Below are 19,237 nucleotides of genomic sequence, written 5' to 3'. Positions count from 1 at the left end.
TACCATCTGGGCTCCAGCATTCCCCATTCCATCCAGCTCCAGCTTCCCCATTCAGGGAAGCAAACGAGGAACCACCACGACCCATGTTTTCCCGAAAAGGCAACCAGAAGCTCAGGGCACTTAAGGACACGTGGCTACAAAGTGCTGGATCTCTGGACACGATTCATCCATGATGACATCCCCCTGTTTCCCAGGGAGCCCAGCGAGCAGGGGTCAGCTGGCTCAGTAAAGGGGAAAACGCAACGCATCTGCCAGAGACGCAGGACACGGGCCGTTATGGAGGGCAGGGAGAGAGACCCTGGGTTCGAGAAAGGTTGCTAAAGGGGTCAGGAAAAAGGAACGGGGCAGGGGTGGGGGACGCCTGGGTGGCTCAGTCGGTGAAGCGTCCAACTTCTGCTCAGGTCATGATCTCAGGGTTCGTGAGTTCAAGCCCCACATTGGACTCTGTGCTGACAGCTCGGAGCCTGGAGCCTGCTTCAGATTCTGTGTCTCCCTCTCTCTCTGTCCCTCCCCCACTGGCGCTCTGTCTCTGCGTCTGTCTCTCTCAGAAATAAACATTAAAAAAAGAAAGAAAGAACAAGGAAATGGAAGAGCACCTACAGAAGGGACTTCATTTCTGGGAACTCCCTTTCCCCTGACCCAGGAAATAAATTGACAAGTCTTAGGGGCTCTCTAGGTGGCCCCAATTTATGGTTCACTTTTTGAAAGTAGACAAAGGGACTCACTTTTCTTGAAAACCTCTAAGCGCCCCAAACTGTGCAGTGTCCCCTTCATCACTCCTATTAAACACGGCTTTTCTTACTGCATTCGCTGTGCCCCGAGTCAAGCGTATCCTTAAATTGTGATTAGGCTTTGTGGCTTCGTGACTCTCCCACAGTTAACCCGTATTTAAACACACTTTGTCAGTGTTTTTTTTTTCTTTTTTTCTTTCTAGCCTGAAAACCTCTTGTACTACAGTCAAGACGAGGAATCGAAAATAATGATCAGTGACTTTGGACTGTCAAAAATGGAGGGCAAAGGAGATGTGATGTCCACAGCCTGTGGCACCCCGGGCTATGTTGGTAAGCACAGCGTGGGTGTCGTATCAGCTTCTTTGGTCTTAAGCACTTCGGCCCTGGCGCATGATCACAGCTGCCTTCATTCCCCTTAAGGGGAGAATAAAAAGGCCAAGAGACATTGGAACGAGTTAGAAGAGAGGCGATTTCCCCCTGAAACCTTTTAATAGTCGGGCAGAAATCCTGTCTCATTGGGGTGTGGGCCTGGGTGGAAGCCAGGAGTTGATTGGATGAATTCCCATGTTCTGATGCCAGAAATAGTGCCTCCATATCTGTGTTTTCAAATGATTTACAGTGAGACACTGAGATAACCATGAAGTGCAGACACAAACAGAGCATGTAAAATGTTGAGATAGAAGCGGCCAGAAAGAGAGTATCGATAGGAGGAATCTGGCTCATGCCTTGTCGAAGTCACTCTCTTGAAGTAGCCAGTCCTGATCTGTACTGGAGAAGCCAAGAATTAAAGTCTTTCCTAAAATCAGAACCCCAGGGCCCTCGTACCAAACATACAGAGAGCAGAAAAGGCTACAAGAACTGAACACTCGCATACTGAGAATCATCTTGTGTCTTCTGGGGACCTGGAGAAAGGCCATCGGTGCCGTTTGTGTTTTCGAGACGTTGACTTACATGAATGTATTCATTCACTCAGCAAATGTGTACTGAAGCGCATGCTATGGACCAGCTGCTGTTGTGGGCACTGGGGTGAAGGCTGTGCATGAGTCAGACGGCAGGCCTGCCCTCATGAAGCTTATGTTGTAGTCGGGAGTCACAGACAACAGACAAAGAACAGGGTTGTTTCAGGCCACGGTAAGTGCTATGGAGAAACTCAAATGAGGACATGCCACAGAGCAGCAAGGTGATGGCGGGGAGGAGGACTAGGACGGTTAAGGGCACAGGAATGAGACCTGGGTATTGGCTTGAATGTGGAGAAGGAGACAGCCTTGGGAATGTTAGGGGACAGAGTGTTCTGGGCAGAAGCATCCATTTGTGCTAGAGCTCTCAAGTGGGAAAATCCTGGGAAAAGGGTATAAAACGGGAATGTCTGAGGGCAGGAAAAAAATGGGGTTGGAAAAGACTTCTGGAAAACAGAGACCGAGGCTGAATTCTCAATGTACAAACCATGATGGCTTTTCCTAATGAGAACAGGAAGCTCGCCCTGAAAGAGGAGAGGGAATGTTCTGTGACTGGCATCATTCCTGTTTGGTATTAGGTGCAACCGCGTGATCCCCCAGGCAGGCTGAGGAAAGCAGTCCTCCCACCTGATGAGCCTGGGCCCCAGAGCATTGTGGGAAACTCCAAACGCCCTTTGGGGCCCTTCCTGGCCCTTCAGGTGCTGGCATAACACGGGTGTTATGTCGCAGCCGGTTCATTTGCAAAGGTGCTCAAAGGAGAGGGGAGAAGAGCAGGCTGAGGGGAACGGAGAATCACAGGAAGGGAAGCCATGGACTCGGGGGCGGGGGCCGGGGGAGGAGGTGGCCGTGGTGTGACCGGCACAGGCGGGGATCATGTCCCTGGCGGGTGCGTGCGCTGGGCAGAGCCGGGGAGGTTCTTCTGATGGCAGAGGAGCCGGTGTGGCACAGGCCTTGATGAGATTAGCGGTACCCTGAGTGCTCTCGGCTCTGGGCCAGCGGAGTGGACCCCGTCGGGGGGACTCGGAATCACGGCCGCGGTGGGAGATGCACGCGAGAGCACACGTGTGTGCCCCAGGGGCGTGGGGGTGTGACGGGAGCAGGAGCGTGTGCGGCAGGTATGTGGACTCTCTCCGGGTCAGTCCCGGCCACCAGGCGGGTGGCAGATAAAAATGAAGATGTGCTTCTTCTCGTTTGTCCTCAAAGATGGGGAGGGAGAAGGCCCGTTCCAACAGTGGCAATTCCCGGACCCCAGAAAATGAAAAGGCCTGTGAGGGCGCGCTGTCCACGCTCCTTGCCGGGATGGCTTTGCTACCTTCTGTGCGGTCCGCTGCCCTGGCCACTGCGGCCGAGAAGCTGAGGGCTCTGTGGCCGCCCCGCTTCCCCCCTGCAGGAGGCCGACTCTCGGGCTGCAGTTCAAATGTTCCGGCAGAAGTGTCCGTATTTACATATGCATCGCACTGTTCTCATATTTGGCTCTGATGTTGGAAAGCTCCAGCACTTTCTAGATGGATTTTTGCTTCTTTGCGTCTTGGCAGAACCCAGGAATGGCACTTTCTCTGGGTTTCTAAGTGGCTGTCATTCGAGTGGTCTGGTTCTGCTTAGATGTCAGACACTGACGAGTCTGGGAACTGGGAAGCCTGTTTAGATGTGGCCCTTGCTCTTTCTACCCTAAATGGTGGCCAGCGGGGCCATCGGGTAAGGCTGTTGTCAGATACGGAGTTTTCTCTGAGTGGGGAGGGGTGCGAATGTACTGGTTCTGCTCATTCATGTGTGTTGAGCACTGAGCTGCCTAGGAAGGCCTCTTAGAGCAAGGAAGGGGCGACACTGGGGGAGCTTATGACCTGTAGACGTACCTCGGGCAGTGAGCGACAGAGATCGGGCTGTTTCCTCCCCCTGCCCCCTCAGTCTGCATGGCCAACTCCTGATATTCAGCCATCAAAGCCCAACTTACATGTTGCCCCCTTTTGGTTGCTTTCCCAACACCCATTCTCTCTTTTGTCATCCTACTTCTTTTCCTGGCCCTTTTTACATCATTGCATCGGGGTCCATATGCACCGGTGTCCCTTTCCCACCGCACCACACGTTTTTCTCGGGCAGGGACTATCTTACTCATCTTTGCACAAATGCTTGTTAAACTGGTAAAAACCCAAGGTTTGCAGAAATTAGCATTTCTCTCTGTCTCCTCTTTTCCCATTCATTCAGCATGCATTTATTAAGTTTATGTGCTGTGCTCAGTGGTTTGGTGTTAAGAATATGAATGTGTAGGGCCAGAGTTTCAGACTTTAAAATGCTCACAGTGTTGTGAGAAAAAGAGGGAAAAACCAGTAAATTGAATAATGTCTGATAAGTGCTATGTTATTCATCATTCAAGGATTATGTATTTAGTGCCTACCTGCTGTTCTAGAGACTGGGGATGCATCAGTAGAAAGGAAAAGAAAAACAGGGGGCACCTGGGTGGCCTGGTCAGCTGAGCTTCTGACTTCAGGTCAGGTCGTGATCTCGTGGTCCATGAGTTCGAGCCCCACATTGGGCACAGAGCCCACTTCGGATCCTCTGTCTCCCTCTCTCTGCCACTCCCCTGCTCATGCTCTTTCTCCCTCAAAAATAAATAAAACATTAAAAAAACAAGAAAAGAAAAACAGATAAAAGTCCCTGCCCTCAATCAAGGTACTTATATTTGAGCGAGAAGGAGACAGACTGTATGCAAACAGCTAAGTCTGTTAATATCTTAGGTTGACAAGTGCTATGAAGAAAAATAAAGCAGGAAAGAGAATAGTTGTGTGTGTGTGTGTGTGTGTGTGTGTGTGTGTGTGTGTGTGTGTGTAGGGGGTGGCAATTTTAAATGTAGTAATCAAGGCAGCCCTCACTGAGAGGGTGACAGTGGGGTCAAGGTTTGATAGAAGTGAAGGAGCTGGCCATGTTATTATTTGGAGGAAAAGCGTTCCAAGGATGGTGCAAAGGCCCTGAGGCAGGGGTATGTGGGAGAACAACAGGAGTGGGGTGAACAAAGAGAAGAGCAGTAGAAGATGAAGTCAGAGAACTAATAGGCAGAGCATGTGCAGACCAGGACTTAGAAGTCATTGTCAAGACCCTGACTTTTACTCAGGGTGGTGGGGAGCCATTGGAGGGTTCTGAGACGAGGCATGGCATGATCTGACCTGTACCAGGATCCCTCTAGGAGACAGGTGGGGATTAGGAGAGATGCCAGGGTGCAGGGCCAGGGTGGAAGAAGGGAGACCAGTTAGAAGGCTCTGGAATTATTCAAGTGAGAAATGGTGGGAGCTGGGCTAGGTTGGCAGAGTGGAAGTGGTAAGAAAGTATCAGATTCCAGAAAAAAATTTGAAGGTAATTTCATGAAGATTTTCTGAAAAATTAAAAGTTGGGCTTGAGAGAGAGAAGCCAATGATAGTTCTAAGTTATTTTTTGGCCTGAGCCTCTGAAAGGAGGCTGTTACCTTTATTTTAGATGTCAAAGTCTGTGGAAAGAGCAGGCTACAGAAGTATCACCAGGGGTTGGGATTTTAATTTGTTAAAGTTTGCAAGGTCCAGAAGGCGGTTGGACTGTAAGTCTGGAGTTCTCTCAAGAGGTCCTGTCTGCAACAAGATATAGTTGATTCTCATCACACGTAGTAGTTATGCTCTGTAACGTCACCACCAGCGCTGAGCTAGTAAATACTGACCTACTGTTACCCGGGAAATAGAGGTTTAGGGTCCTGGTGAGTCTCTGGTCACAGCATTGTCATCTACTGATGGATACATGACCTTGTTTTATACATATTTCTATTTAACGACATCTTATTTAACATATATTATTTTTTTAATGTTGATTTTATTTTTGAGAGAGAGACCGAGCATGAGCAGGGGAGGGGCAGAGAGAGAGGGAGACACAGCATCCAAAGCAGGCTCCAGGCTCCAAGCCATCAGCACAGAGCCCGATGCAGGGCTTAAACTCACGAACTGCGAGATCATGACCTGAGCTGGAGTCAGATGCTTAAGTGACTGAGCCACCCAGGCGCCCCTAATATATATTCTTGATTCGAGAACAATGAACTCATGGCTAACAGCACCATAACTTACACCTAAGTGAAGCTGGTCTAGCCACACATTTTCTCTGTAGGCACATTTCCACTTTCTTGTGCCAGGAACACTAGACGGCACTTCATCACTGCACTTGGGGGCTGTTTTAAACCATGAATCTACAAAATGCACAAAAATGTAAAAAACATGACAGCAGCTAGACCATGAAAATGATACTTGTTTGTAGCGTGAGAGGTGAAACAGGAGGGCAGAGTGTCACCTTGTCTGACCTCTAAGCAGGGAACGTGAGCTTTGGAAACTCAGTTTGAGCCTCTCTGCTCATGTCCACATGTGACCACAAAAGCACGGCAAGTATTGATCTGGGGGCTACAAATAAATTTTAGTGAGTAGGCGAATTAAAAGTGCAGAATCCGTGAATAATGAGGATGGACCGTATTTGGAGGCTGATGTATTTTTTTAATGTTTATTTATTTATTTTTAGGGAGAGAGAGAGAGAGAGAAAGAGAGAGCAGGGGAGGGGCAGAGAGAGAGGGAGAGAGAGAATCCAAGCAGGCTACACATTGTCAGCACAGAGCCTGACACGGGGCTCAACCTCACAAACCATGAGATCATGATCTGAGCTAAAATCAGGAGTCAGACACTCAACTGATTGAGCCACCCAGGTGCCCCAAGAGGCTGAGGTATTTTGAAGCTGTGAACCTGAATGAAGTGGCTAAGGGGGAGGCAGGGAAGGATGGAGGAGAAGAAAGGTCCCAGGGCTGAGTCCTGGAGCCCCGGGGACTCTGAAGAGGCAGCATGTGAAACAGGAAGGGAACCAGAGTAGTGTGGTATCCTGGGAAGCGCTTTGAGTTGGAGAAAGTACCTTGTGTCAGTTGCTATTAAGTCAAGTAAGATGATGACTGGGTGTGTTGACCGTTGGCTTTGGGGCCTTGAATTATGGATTAATTGAACCATTAATTAAGCCAGTGGGAGCCCGACAGCCAGAGTAATGCTGTGAAGTGGCTTTTTGTAAGAGGACCCCAGCGTGCTGTCAACCCTGGGGTTGGACACCACCACCCCCACCCGCCCCCCAACACTGGCTTATCTCTGCAAGATCAGGGCGCTGTTGGGATCTTGGACAAAGAAACCGCGGCCTCATCCCTACTGGCCAATCTCGATCTAAACAGGGCAGAGCCCAGTCCCAGTCAGCACTCCTCTGATTCTGGGGGCCTTGCTGTCCAGGAGCCCGAGCCAGGTGCAGAGTGTTGCTGTCTGCTTTTAGCCATAGTTCAGACTTCAGACCCCTTCTCGGTAGAAGTATTGATTTCAATTTACGGGCACTGTTGTTTTGTTTTTGTTGTTCTTACGGCTGTTGCCTAAATGACTGTTCATCTAAATAGTGAACTTTGGCAATGTCAAAATGACTTCAGTTTTTTTTTTAAGTTTATTTATTTATCTATTTATTTTGAGAGAGAGAGAGTATATGCAAGTGGGGAGGGTCAGAGAAAGGGAGACAGAGAATCCCAAGCAGGCCTTGGGCTGTCAGCACAGAGTCCAACGTGGAGCTTGATTCCACTAACTGTGAGATCATGACCTACGTCAGATGCTTAACCGACCGAGCCACCCAGGCGCCCCAAGATTACTTCAATTTAAATGAGTTCTCTAGCTATGAATAAATAATGAAAAAAGGGCTGTTTATCCCACATATCCCAGCACACACACGGTGCCAGGCAAAGGGATCTGATCACCCTTGAATTCATCCTTTACCCTGAACAGCTGCCCTGATGTTACATGTCCTTTAAAAGAACAAGGGCCCTTGCAGAACATCACATCACTGATGGCAGGAGAACGTGGGCCTCGCTCCATCCCTGTGTATGGGGGTCCCACTGCAGGCATCTCTTAGAGCTGCTCCAACACCGAGGGCCCCTCCAATGGTGTATGACCAGTGGTGATACAGGCCCATATTTGGTAGCATGTGTGCAGTATGAAGTAACCGACATATTTCAGAAGCAACATTACAAATACAGGTGAGAGAGGAATCAGCAAGGCCTGGGACGACCAGGGAAAAACTCTTGGAGGAGGCGTGATTTGTAGGAAGAGTAGAATTCCAGGCCAAGACAAGGAGAGTAATGGATGTGGGCAAGCAGAAGAACAAAGGCTCAGAGTCCCCAGCTGCTTCTTATCGAGTGTGGAAGAAATATGCAGACTCGTTTGGCTTGGAGAGGGGGCTTGCCCAAACAAGGACTCGGACCAAGAGTCAGATGCTCAACCGATTGAGCCACCCAGGGGCCTCCACCCTTCTGTAATTTCTGAACGGCTCCTCTCTAAATACTGGATACTGTGATGGAGTATCATGGTTTCTAAACTTCACTGTGGTGTCGAGGAGGGAAAGAAACCTTGCAGCATTTTGGAACTTACTCTTTTTTTTTTTCTTTCAATGACTAAAACCCAAAACACCGGAATGCCTGTAAAGGTCCTCTTAATCTTGAAGTGAAGCTTGTCAGCCTTCAGGAGGAGCGAAGTAGCCATCCCACTGTGGTCACAAACCCATGAGGGCAGAGGCTGGATCTCAGGACGACCTTTGAGGGCGACATCACAGGGTTATTTCTTGCCACGTTGCCCTGAATTGCCTTAACTCCGAACATTTCCTTTCCTCCCTCCCACTGAATTCCAGGTCTCTCCCACATTTTAGAACACCAGCTGCCCTCCCATTTTCCACTCCCTTCCCATTCCTTAGCCTCACCCCTCCACCCACTGGCCACATTCTGGCTTTGGTAGCATTTGAATAGTACTCCAGCTCAGATCGGAACGGTAATTATAAACCAGGACGGCGCTTTCGTGGGGACTTTTCATGCCTGTGGTAAAATTCAAGAGGCTACTAGGAAAATCAGAGCAAGCCACTGTTTTGCGATGCATTTTTAGTAAATTACAACTCTGAGGGAAGGATGAGAAAGCTTTCCAAGGGAACCTGTCCGGCCGAGGACAGAGCTAGCCAAAGAGAGCCCTACTCCTCTTAACTTCCGTGACTTTGGGTTGAAGGCAAACCACAGGCAAAGAATGAGTCTGTGTTTCAGCTGAATTTTTAATTGCCGGCAATCCAGGCTACAGTTCTCCAAACCTTGGTGAAGCCACACGGTTTATGGAGAGGCTTGTAGTAAAGCCCCTCATTAACTGGTTTTTTCTTGTCTAATCCCACCTGCTGCAGAGTCCGCTTACAGAAAGAGTTGTGACTAAGCATGGTTGCTCATACTGCCTGTTGTAATCAGTTCTTCCTGAAGCCAAACTCCACCCTGAAATGGATGTCCGAATTTTCTTTTCCTTGATGTGTAGAATTTTATTTCTCATCTCCGAACAGGCAGCCGCTGGGCAGAAATGTCATTTTTCTCTCCCAGTGTTTCAAAGAAAGCCTTCTCGGGGTGTGTGGGTGACTCAGTCGGTTAAGCTTTCGACTTCGGCTCAGGTCATGATCTTGCGGTTCATGAGTTTGAGCCCTGCGTCGGGCTCTGTGCTGACAGTTCAGAGCCTGGAGCCTGCTTTGGATTCCGTCTCCCTCTCTCCCTACCCCTCCCCTGCTCATCCTCTGTCTCTCTCCCCAAGATAAATAAACATCAAGAAAAAAATTAAAAGAAAGCCTTCTCACCACTTCTCCAACATGCAACTTCTCCAACTCGTTGCAACTGGATTACAGTTCAATTTAAGGCCTTCTGTACTAATCCACCACATGAATTGGTGCTGCACGGATTCCTTCTCCCCACCTGTGGAAATTCCCTAAAACGCAGAGTCCCATGCGGCTCTTCACTTGAGCTCAGATTATTTTCCACAAAGGCGTAACTTCAGGACAAAATAGCAGGTGACCTTCAGGGCAAGAGACTGAGGCATAGAAAGATAACACATCTGGAGCGCCTGAGTGGCTCCGTTGGTTGAGCGTTTGACTCTTGATTTCAGCTTGGGTCATGAGCTCATGGTTGGTGAGTTCATGCCCCAAGCTGGGCTCTACACTGGCAGCATGGAGCCTGCTTGGGATTCTCTCTCTCCCTCTCTCTGCCCCTTCTCTCTCTCTCTCTCTCTCTCTCTCTCTCTCTCTCTCTCTCTCAAAATAACAATAAACTTTATTTATTTTTTTTATTTTTTTTTCAACGTTTATTTATTTTTGGGACAGAGAGAGACAGAGCATGAACGGGGGAGGGGCAGAGAGAGAGGGAGACACAGAATCATAAACAGGCTCCAGGTTCCGAGCCATCAGCCCAGAGCCCGACGCGGGGCTCGAACTCACGGACCGCGAGATCGTGACCTGGCTGAAGTCGGACGCTTAACCGACTGCGCCACCCAGGCGCCCCAATAACAATAAACTTTAAAAGAAAAAAGAAAGATAACAAACTCTCCGAGATACATTGGCTCAGGGTTCAGCCTGTAATTCTGTCTCTAACTCACTGCTGGATATGAGATGGCAGAGATGTGGCACCACTCTGTGTGTGCAGTCTAATGATTTTAAAAGCCCTCTACTAGAAGATCACTCCTCTCACTACTTCTCTGTTAAGCTCCTCCCTGTAAAGACCCTATCACATTGCCTAACCTGGCTAGCACAGCCGAACTTGAATCCAGGCCCTCCCATCTCCTTCCATGAGCCACTTGGGGGAAAGCCGTGATAGTAAAAGAAGTCTCCACTACCTCTGACCACGACTGACTCCCATCTCTTAGGGCCTTTTCGTCGTGACACACACGAAGTTCAAGTTGAGGGCCTTTCTCCTTGACCTCCACAGAGAGGTGAGGTCAGCCAGCAAGAGGCACAAAGGAACCTTGGACTAGGTCACAGGATGGCAAGCAGCCTGTCTGCCAGCCTCTTCTTGCTGATGTCACAGGCAGGTTGGACATTTCCGACACATTTCCAAAGACAGAAGCACATTCGAGGAAAGGTAGAGTGCCGCTAATCTTCGTGTCCCATCGGCTCTGTCTCTGCAGGTAGGGGGAAGGCAGGAGTTTCATACACTGCAAAGAATTAGGGAAAAAATTAGGATATGCCCATTTTTATAAGTAGTCTTCTGGAACACATTTTTCTAACTCCCCTTTAAGAAAGAATTATAATTGGGGCCAATGGAAAGAATTGGTTGGATCTGGGCAGTGCCCCCTTGCTGCTGGTTGAAAGATTGGAAAGAGCTTAGGGTGATGGGGAAGGTAATCTTGATGCACCTGGCCTGGAGGTAGGAGAGGGTGGGATGCTGTGGGGGAAGGCAGAGGGCCAGGGAGAGAGAATGTAGAAGGGGCACAGTCACTCTCTTCTCTCAATAAATGCAGAACCATGAAGGTACCACGGCCAGCCAGTGTTCCTCAGCCATCATGGGAATCTTTGATATTACGGTGGACTGTTCCCATGCCTGGGCACCGTCAGTAATGATCAACAGGCAGTTCCTGGGTTATGGTGTCTAGAACGGTGCCTGGACCTAGAGGGGATGTATGAGTGTGTCGGTGAATAAGCGAATAAAAGGATCGACAACTCGGTGAACAAAGGGACCCAAGCGCGCAGGAGGTTGGTATGGGGGTTGTAAGTCTCCTTCCGACTCCAAGATTCAAATACTCAGACATGCCCTCCCATCACTTGTGGACCCAGTGCAATTCTGATTTCCGAAGGCTCTGATCAAAAGGGTGGAAATCTCCATTTACGAATCATTTCCGTTATGCAAAGCAAGAATGAAGGGAAAGTACCAAGTGATGTCAAGGAACTGTCCATCCTTCACTCTAACAAATAATAAAACCTCCATTCTGTTTTTATCCTATGGTTCTCTCAACCCTTCATCCTTACATAATAACTACTACTAGCTCTGACTATACCTTATTATATGTTTATTGTTTCCATTAAGCCTCATTACAGTCCTGAAGGTTGGGCTCTGTTAATGTTCCCATTTTACAGATGAACAAAATGGAGGCTTAACAAAATTAAATGACTGGCCCAAATCCACAGGTGTAGTAAGTGGGAGATACTAGATTTCTTTCACTGCAAAGCCAGTGTGCATGGCTATTTAAAACTTCTTAAATCCGGGGCACCTGGGTGGCTCAGTGAAGTGTCCGACTTTGGCTCAGGTCACGATCTCACAGTTCATGAGTTCAAGCCCCGCGTTGGGCTCTGTGCTGACAACTCAGAGCCTGGAGCCTGCTTCAGATTCTCTCTCTCAAAAATAAAATAAAATAGCATTAAAAGAAAAAAAAACCCTAAAAAATAAATAAAACTTCTTAAATCCAGCGGCACCTGGGTGGCTCAGTCAGTTGAGTATCTGACTCTTGCTGCCGGCTCAGGTCGTGATCATCATGATCTCATGGTTCGTGCGATTTGAGCCCTGCATTGGGCTCTGTACTGACAACAAGGAGCCTGCTTGAGATCCTCTCTCTCTGCCCCTCCCCTAAGCACATGCCCTCTCTCCAGCTCTCTCAAAATAAATAAATACGCTTAAAAAAAATTCTTAACTCCGGACAGCTAAAGTTGTTTCAAGTTACAACCACCTAAATCCATTTCACATTTAAAGGAAACCATTTCACATCTTTACCTCCCATTTAATGACAAAACAGTCCTTCCTACCTTTCCCACTCTTTCGTCTTTAAGCCTGTTAATTTCTTCTTAGAGCACAACACAAGGGCATATGCTCAAAACGTACTAGCCACAGCCTTTCTTCCCCACCCCGTGTCTTTCCTGTTCTCTAGTCTTTTTATTTGCACCTTCTCCACTGTTTGACTGTTGGAGGTAATATAGCCTTTCCTGGATACTTGGGGTTTTATTTAGAGTAGGTTCAGTATTTTCAGGGCTGTATTCAGGGTTAAAGATCAACACCTGTGCCATCTTGCCACACTCTTGTCTGGCTTAGTCTGATCGTCTCCTTAAGAAGGCAGCCGTGGCTGGCATCACTTCTGCAGCTGTGTCCACCCAGCTGGAGCCCCCAGGAGAACAGGTGCTCTGTGGCATAGGGCCCACGTCTGCTTCCCTCACACCACAAAGCCAGTGCCTGAAATGGAACCCAAGCTGTTAAATAACTGAGGAACGCAAGAAACACTGCCTGGGTCCCATGGTTCTGGGTCCCAGGCTGCCGCTTTCTGGCATGGAGGGCTGCTCCCCACCCCAGGCCACCCCTCCTTCGTGTCCTCTGCTTCACCCACTGGAGGTGGTCAACTTTGAGGTACTGAGTACAGTGGTACTTAGACTTCCATAGAGGAGAACAGACGGCCTTGACCGTGAACCTGGTAACAGGGGGAGATATTCTCAATCTCCTCCTCTCCCTCTGTAGAAACTGCTCTTCAGCACTCCCTTGAGAGCACAGGGAAAGGGAAAATTCTTTTTCTGTTTTCTGTGAGCCTGGGGGTTGAGTGCCGCCCCTGCTTCAACAGAGCCCCTCTTCCTGCTCCCAGTTAGACTTGGTTAAGCCTTTTGCTCCTCTCTCTTTCAGGAAGGAAAATGGGCAATTTAATTGTTTCAAAAACAAGATGAAAGGTTTCTGAATTTTTTTTTTTTTTCCTCTTGGAACCTCTGAATTCCTTTACCAGGAACCCTTGCTTTCAACCAATATAAAACAGCTTGGCCTGGAGGACGCTTCCCACCAAGTGGAATTTTCCACAGTGGGTTGGTCGTGAGTCTCACAGCAGTAAATTCAATTATTTCAAATTTTGAACCAACTGTTTTCGCTGAACAGCATGAGACGAGCGTGGGGCTCAGAAGGAGGGCCCCGTCTGTCCACACAGATCTCCAGCAGCTCGGGCTGCCCTGCTGAGACAGCGTGGTTCACGTGATTGACTTCTATTTGCTGGAGTAAACCGACCCGGCCAATGGAATGCTCTTTCTACCAGGGAGAGCTAAGAAAACGGAATCGTTAACCCCCAAGGTCTGACCGAGAAGGAGGTTCTGAGAGATCACTTCCCCGAAGGTCTTTCCTGTCCATTAGCCCTAGAAGTAGTGATTCCGAAATCCCTTTGAGAAAAGGTCTTAAAAGGAGAGTGGCATGAACTACACAGTCAGCCACAGACAGAGGCATAGGGCTAATTCTGCCCGTTTCGTCCCCTCACTTCGTGTCAGGAGTAACCATTGGTTAACCAAACAGAATGTGCTAAGCCCTGAATATCCAGACCAGAGATACCGCTGTCCAGCGGTACCAAGTGTGGTGGTCGGCAGTGTGATTCACACAGTAGGGAGGAGATACAGAGGGGAGGGGAGGAGGTCCAGGAGGCTGGCGTGTCACGGGAGTTTGGTGATGAAACCTGGGAAACCAACACGTGTCACCCAGGTAGAGCTGTTCCCACTCGGCTCCTACCTATCTTGTGTGTGTCCTTTTCGGCACCTCCGGGTCGGTCTGTTGCCGCTCACGGCCCCCAGGACTGTGCCTTGAGATGCACTAGAGGAACGTCTGTGTCCTCCGGCCTGGAGTCTTGTCCTTCTGTCTCCGCTGTACCAGGAGACTGAGCCCTTTCCCGCTCTGCCTGGGCGCTGATGGCATCTCGAACGAGCCGCAGTGCCCGTTAATGACGGCTCTCTTTGTCAAGTGTCAGTAGCACCAATTAAGTTATTTCCATGCAGAGCCTCCCTCTGTGAGGAGGTGTGGGGGTGGCGAGAGTCATTGTCACCCTCCCACTGCACGTGAGTTGTGCTGGGTACAGTCAGGAGAGAAAATTGTTTCTCCTTCATTAGGAAGTTCTTCGGCATCTGACTGGTGTTGGGGGGAGAAATGGATTTGTGGTGGGTGTGACTGAGAACCCTTCCCACTCTCTCTCCGAGGCCCCGTGGGGACTGTGTGCATTTGTTGTCTGAGAGTTTGTACCTTGGAGGCTGTGACATTTTAGAATTACAGCCGAGGGGCGCCTGGGTGGCTCAGTCGGTTAAGCATCCAACTTTGGCTCAGGTCATGATCTCACGGTTCGTGAGTTCAAGCCCCACGTCGGGCTCTGTGCTGACAGCTCGGGGCCTGGAGCCTGCTTCGGATTCTGTGTCTCCCCCCTCTCTGCCCCTCCCCCACTTGTGCTTGCTCTCTCTCTCTCTCTCTCTCTCTAAAATAAATAAACATTAACAAAAAAGAAATACAACCAAATTCTGGTATAAGATTAATAACGTAATACAAGGGAGTGTGGCCAGTTCTCAAAGTGAAACCTGGCCTCTCCCAAGATCAGAGCGAGAGTGGCCTCTTGCAGAACTACAGGCTGCAGGCCCCAGGCTGAAAGGATCGGGGAGAGGGTGGGAGGTGAGGAGAATTCAACAGGTTGGCCAAACAAGGGGAGCCCACTGTAGGACCCAGAGGAGAGCAGGAGAGAAAATATCCCAGCAGATCCCAGAGGTTCGTCACGATTTGGGTGGCCGTTTCAAATTGTCAGGAGGGTTTTGAATATTGCCTGAGAATCGGTGTTTTCCAAGAATCACTGCGAGATGAAAAGTAGCTATTTATAGGGATGTAGGCAGGCTTGTTCAATGTCCTGAGAACATTTGGTTTCACGAATCAAATCAAAAGAGCAGTTGGAATCAACACACATTAGTGTGGTTTGCCATTGCGTAATTCTTTAATTATTTTAGGTTGGTGAGAATATCATTTCCAAATCAATCTACTTTCTCTTGTTTATTGTCACATTACACATCCAAGGACTTTCACTCTCTGTGTGTTTCAAGTGCAGTTCAGAACTTCACCCCCAAGGCAAGTGATTTACCTGCCAACAGTTGGTTAAACAATGTTTATTGTGTTGTTGATAGGACCTAGGTAAGACACAACACCAGGAAGAACAAGAAATGTTTGGCACAGGTATACAGACCTCCACCCCCAGTATCGCTACCTTGATATTTGCTTGTTAACCATTGAGAACTTTCCCCCCAACACCCATGCTACCGATCTGGCATCTCTCCGTCAGTGGCTCCCTTTTGTCCGTTGCGAGAATAGAAGCATCTGAGAACGATCCAGACACCGTTTCTTTATCTTTTTTTTTTTAAACCGTATGTTTGATGTTATAAACTTTACCATTTAAACAAAATCTCTGGTTTTGAAAATTGTGTATATGTCATCTGTGGCTTCAAGAATCTAAACGTCGGAAGCAACATCCCAGTTCCAAGCTGCTTAAAATCAGCCACTTGCTTTTCAAGCGCGTGCCATGTCTCGCACGGTTCTCCAAAACGTAGGTCTGTTTGCCGGGCTGAAGGTAGATCTGCTGAATGTGCAGGTGCCTTCGGATGTACAGATTCCTGGAGGGCCATCGTGTTCTTTATTCTTTTGTTTTCTGAGTAATGGATGGCGACCAGAATTTCTTTCTAACAGTCAGGGAAGGAGGGCGGGGGGCGGGAAGAGAGGAAGGAGAAGGAGGAGGAGGAAGGAGGAGAAGGAGGGAGGAGGGGGTGCTCTAAAGAGTCCTCCCTCCCACACCCACAGCGCTAGAGAACTGAGGATGGGGTGTGCAAAAGAACAGAGACAGTATCAGCTCTTCCCAGGAGTGAAGCCTGCTTTGCAGGTGCTGTGACGCTTACCCTCCACACACCGTGGCTCAGGGGATCGTCTCAATCTTTGCTTATAAACTGTGGAATCAGCTGTTGGAGGTGCCTTCGCACCTTCTCAGGGCTCCTTCCGCATGGCTGTCGCCATGTCATACCTGGTGTGACACAAGAGCTTGTGCCCCCAATCCTGCCCTGAGCTCTAGCTGCCCCTGCATCATTGTTTGACATCTGCTGTCATGGAGTGGCTGGGCCGGGCTGGCTTGCCGTCTTCCTAAAGAGCCCTGCGGACCCTGTGACGTGGAAGCCAGGGCTCCTGCCTGCCAGCCTGGCTGTGGGCTCAGGATATTCTGCCGTCTGTTCTGCTGGGGGGATGACACTGGGTCAGGCGTCACCAGTGAGCCTTCTCTGTCTCCTTTGAACTTTCCACCAGCCCACGTGGATGGCCCTGGAGGCTTAGAAATAAGCTCCTTGCCGATGTTTCCATCTGTTGTCTTGTAGCCACTCATACCAAAACATCAGCTCACGGAGAGCATGCCTCCTAAATCAGCGAGAAACTTACTGTGGTAAACGGCTCCCTTTCGTCAGTTGCCGTAATAGAAGCATCTGAGAAATCTGCTCTTAGTAGGCACGGGGACAAGGAAGTGGGGACAAGTGGGGACAAGGAAGATGCAGCCAGCTCCCAAGTATCCAGGGACCGCTTCTCCAGTTTGTGAGCTGCCCAGCGTTACAGTTCTGCGTCTCCTTCTGCTACCATGTTGAGGCTGAATGTAGCCAATAAAAGACATACCGACCTATTTATTTTGCTCTTGGGAAAAAAGGAAAAAAATAAAGTCTCATCAGAAGTTTGGAGGAATCGGGGCCGAAACCTACAAGCAGATTTGGGGATTGTCTGTGGTCGGTATTTCTTACCGTCGTAACCAGAAACATTCAACAATAGTTTGTATGCATTCCTAGCCCTGCTTAGGAAAGCACGCAAGGCCTGGAATAGCAAGTGTGAGAACAGGGACAGAATTAAGCTGCGACCCCTGGGCTAGAGGACCCTCGGGTTAGAAGCGAGGAGTTGAGATTAAGGAGCGTTTTTGCTGTTTGACAGGGGAGAGGCTGAACTGTCTGTATTGACGGGAGACCCACCCCAAACCTTAGAGAATGAGCTGAGAGCGGGCCTGGGCCAGGCCCCCCAGGGGCCAGATTTCAGGTCTTCACTGCCCTGGATTGTGAGCTCTGTGAAGGCATTAGGAAGAGGCTTCCTGTTCATGCCCTACGGCACCCAGGGAGGCCCTGTGCTGGGCCCAGAGAGGCTTCCCTGAGTTAATTTTAGGTGGAGTCACACCCCAGGCTCCCGTGAAGTGTACCTGTCCCCGACTCAGTCTCAGCTGAGCTGTAGTACTTAACACAGCACTGACATAAGAGAGCTACCTATTCCTGTTTGTTGATTGACTGATTGAATTTGACTGATAATCTCCAGTTACACACACACACACACACACACACACACGCACACACACGCACGCACAAATGCTCTCACTTTTTTCTGGTTAAGAAAGCCAACACCCAAAATAGGTCCTCTATCTCTACTCAGTTTTTAGAATGACAGAAAGTTCATCCTGAGGCGCAAAGAGAAAAAGAAAAGAAAAATCTAAGAAATGTTTTATGTCTTCAGCTTTTGAGTTGTCAGGCTTGTGTCTCTCCTTTGTCATTTCACAGCTCCTGAGGTCCTGGCCCAGAAACCGTACAGCAAAGCTGTGGACTGCTGGTCCATCGGGGTGATTGCCTATATCTTGTGAGTATTGCTCGCTACCTTGGCTTCTTTTTTTCTTTCTTTCTTTTTTATTGTCGTGAAATACACTTAACACAGGATTTACCATTTTAACCCTTTTTAAATGCACAGGTCAGTGGCATCCAGTTCATTCACCCTGTCGTGCAGTCACCACCACCCATCTCCAGAATGTTTTCATCTTCCCCAAACTGAAACTCTGTCCCCATTAAACTCTGACTCCTGTTGTCCCCTCCCTGTAGTCCCAGACACACTCCATTCTTCCTTCTGTCTCTGTGAAGTCGGCCATTCTAGGTTCCTCACGTAAGTGGAGTCATATGGCATTTGTGCTTTCGTGACTGGCTTTCTCGCTTATAACGTCCTCAGCGTTCATCCATGTGGGAGCAGGTGCTGGAATTTCATTCTTTTTAAGGCTGACGAACAGTCCGTTATATGCATATGACACATTTTGTTTATCCATTCATCCCTCAGTGGACACCTGGCGATTTCTACCTTGTGGCCGTTATACATAATGTTGCTATGAACATGGGTGTTCAGATGTCTGCCTTTGGGTGTCTACCGGGATGTGGGATGGCTGGATCATACGGTAATTCTACATTTTAACGTTTGGAGGAAGCTCCACGCTGTTTTCCATAGCAGCACCCCCACTTTACATTCCCAAAATCAATGCACAAACGTTCCAGTCTCACCACATCCTTCCCGACTTTTCATAACAGCCGTCCTAATTGGTATGAAGTGCTTTTGTCGTGCGTGTGATTTGCGTTTCTCTTTCTTAAAATGTATTTCTAATGTTTTTGAGTGCAGTTGACACACAATGTTACATTTGATTCAGGCATACAACATAGTGATTTCATAATTCTATACATTAGGTTGTGCTCACAGCAAGTGTAGCTTACCCTCTGTCACCATACGACGCTATTCCAATACTGTTGGCTCTTTTCCCCATGCTGTACCTTTTACTCCTGTGACATATTCATTCCATCACTGGAGGCCTGTACCTCCCACTCCTCTTCACCCATTTTACCCCTCCACCCTCCCTTCTGGCAAACCATCAATCTGTTCTCTGTATTTATAGGTCCAGTTCTGCTTTTTGTTTATTTATTCATTTGTTTTTTTAGATTCCACATACGAGTGAGATCATATAGTATTTGTCTTTCTAGGTCTGATTTATTTCACATTGCGTAATACCCTCTAAGTCCATCCCTGTTGTTGCAAATGACAACATCCCATCCTTTTTATAGCTGAGTAATATTCCAGTGTGTGTGTATGTGTATGCATGCGTGTGTGCATGTGTGTATCACCTCTTCTTTATCAATGGACACTTG

General features: G+C 48.6%; 1 protein-coding gene across 3 annotated transcripts in view; it reads left to right on the top strand.

Moving 5' to 3' along the window:
* CAMK1D (calcium/calmodulin dependent protein kinase ID) overlaps positions 1–19,237 on the top strand; it is a 440,028-nt gene that overhangs the window by 379,801 nt on the left and 40,990 nt on the right. For all 3 annotated transcript variants that reach the window (XM_040451430.1, XM_040451429.1, XM_040451431.1), the window contains 2 exons: positions 935–1,061; positions 17,843–17,918. In XM_040451430.1, coding sequence (XP_040307364.1) covers positions 935–1,061; positions 17,843–17,918 — 203 coding nt within the window. The remainder of the gene's footprint in view (positions 1–934; positions 1,062–17,842; positions 17,919–19,237) is intronic.

This window comes from Herpailurus yagouaroundi, unplaced genomic scaffold (assembly GCF_014898765.1).
Source record: "Herpailurus yagouaroundi ecotype Mexico unplaced genomic scaffold, PumYag 203, whole genome shotgun sequence".
In the NCBI taxonomy this organism is placed as follows: domain Eukaryota; kingdom Metazoa; phylum Chordata; class Mammalia; order Carnivora; family Felidae; genus Herpailurus; species Herpailurus yagouaroundi.
Note: the sequence above shows the minus strand (reverse complement) of the source record. Positions and strands in the feature narration are given on the sequence as shown.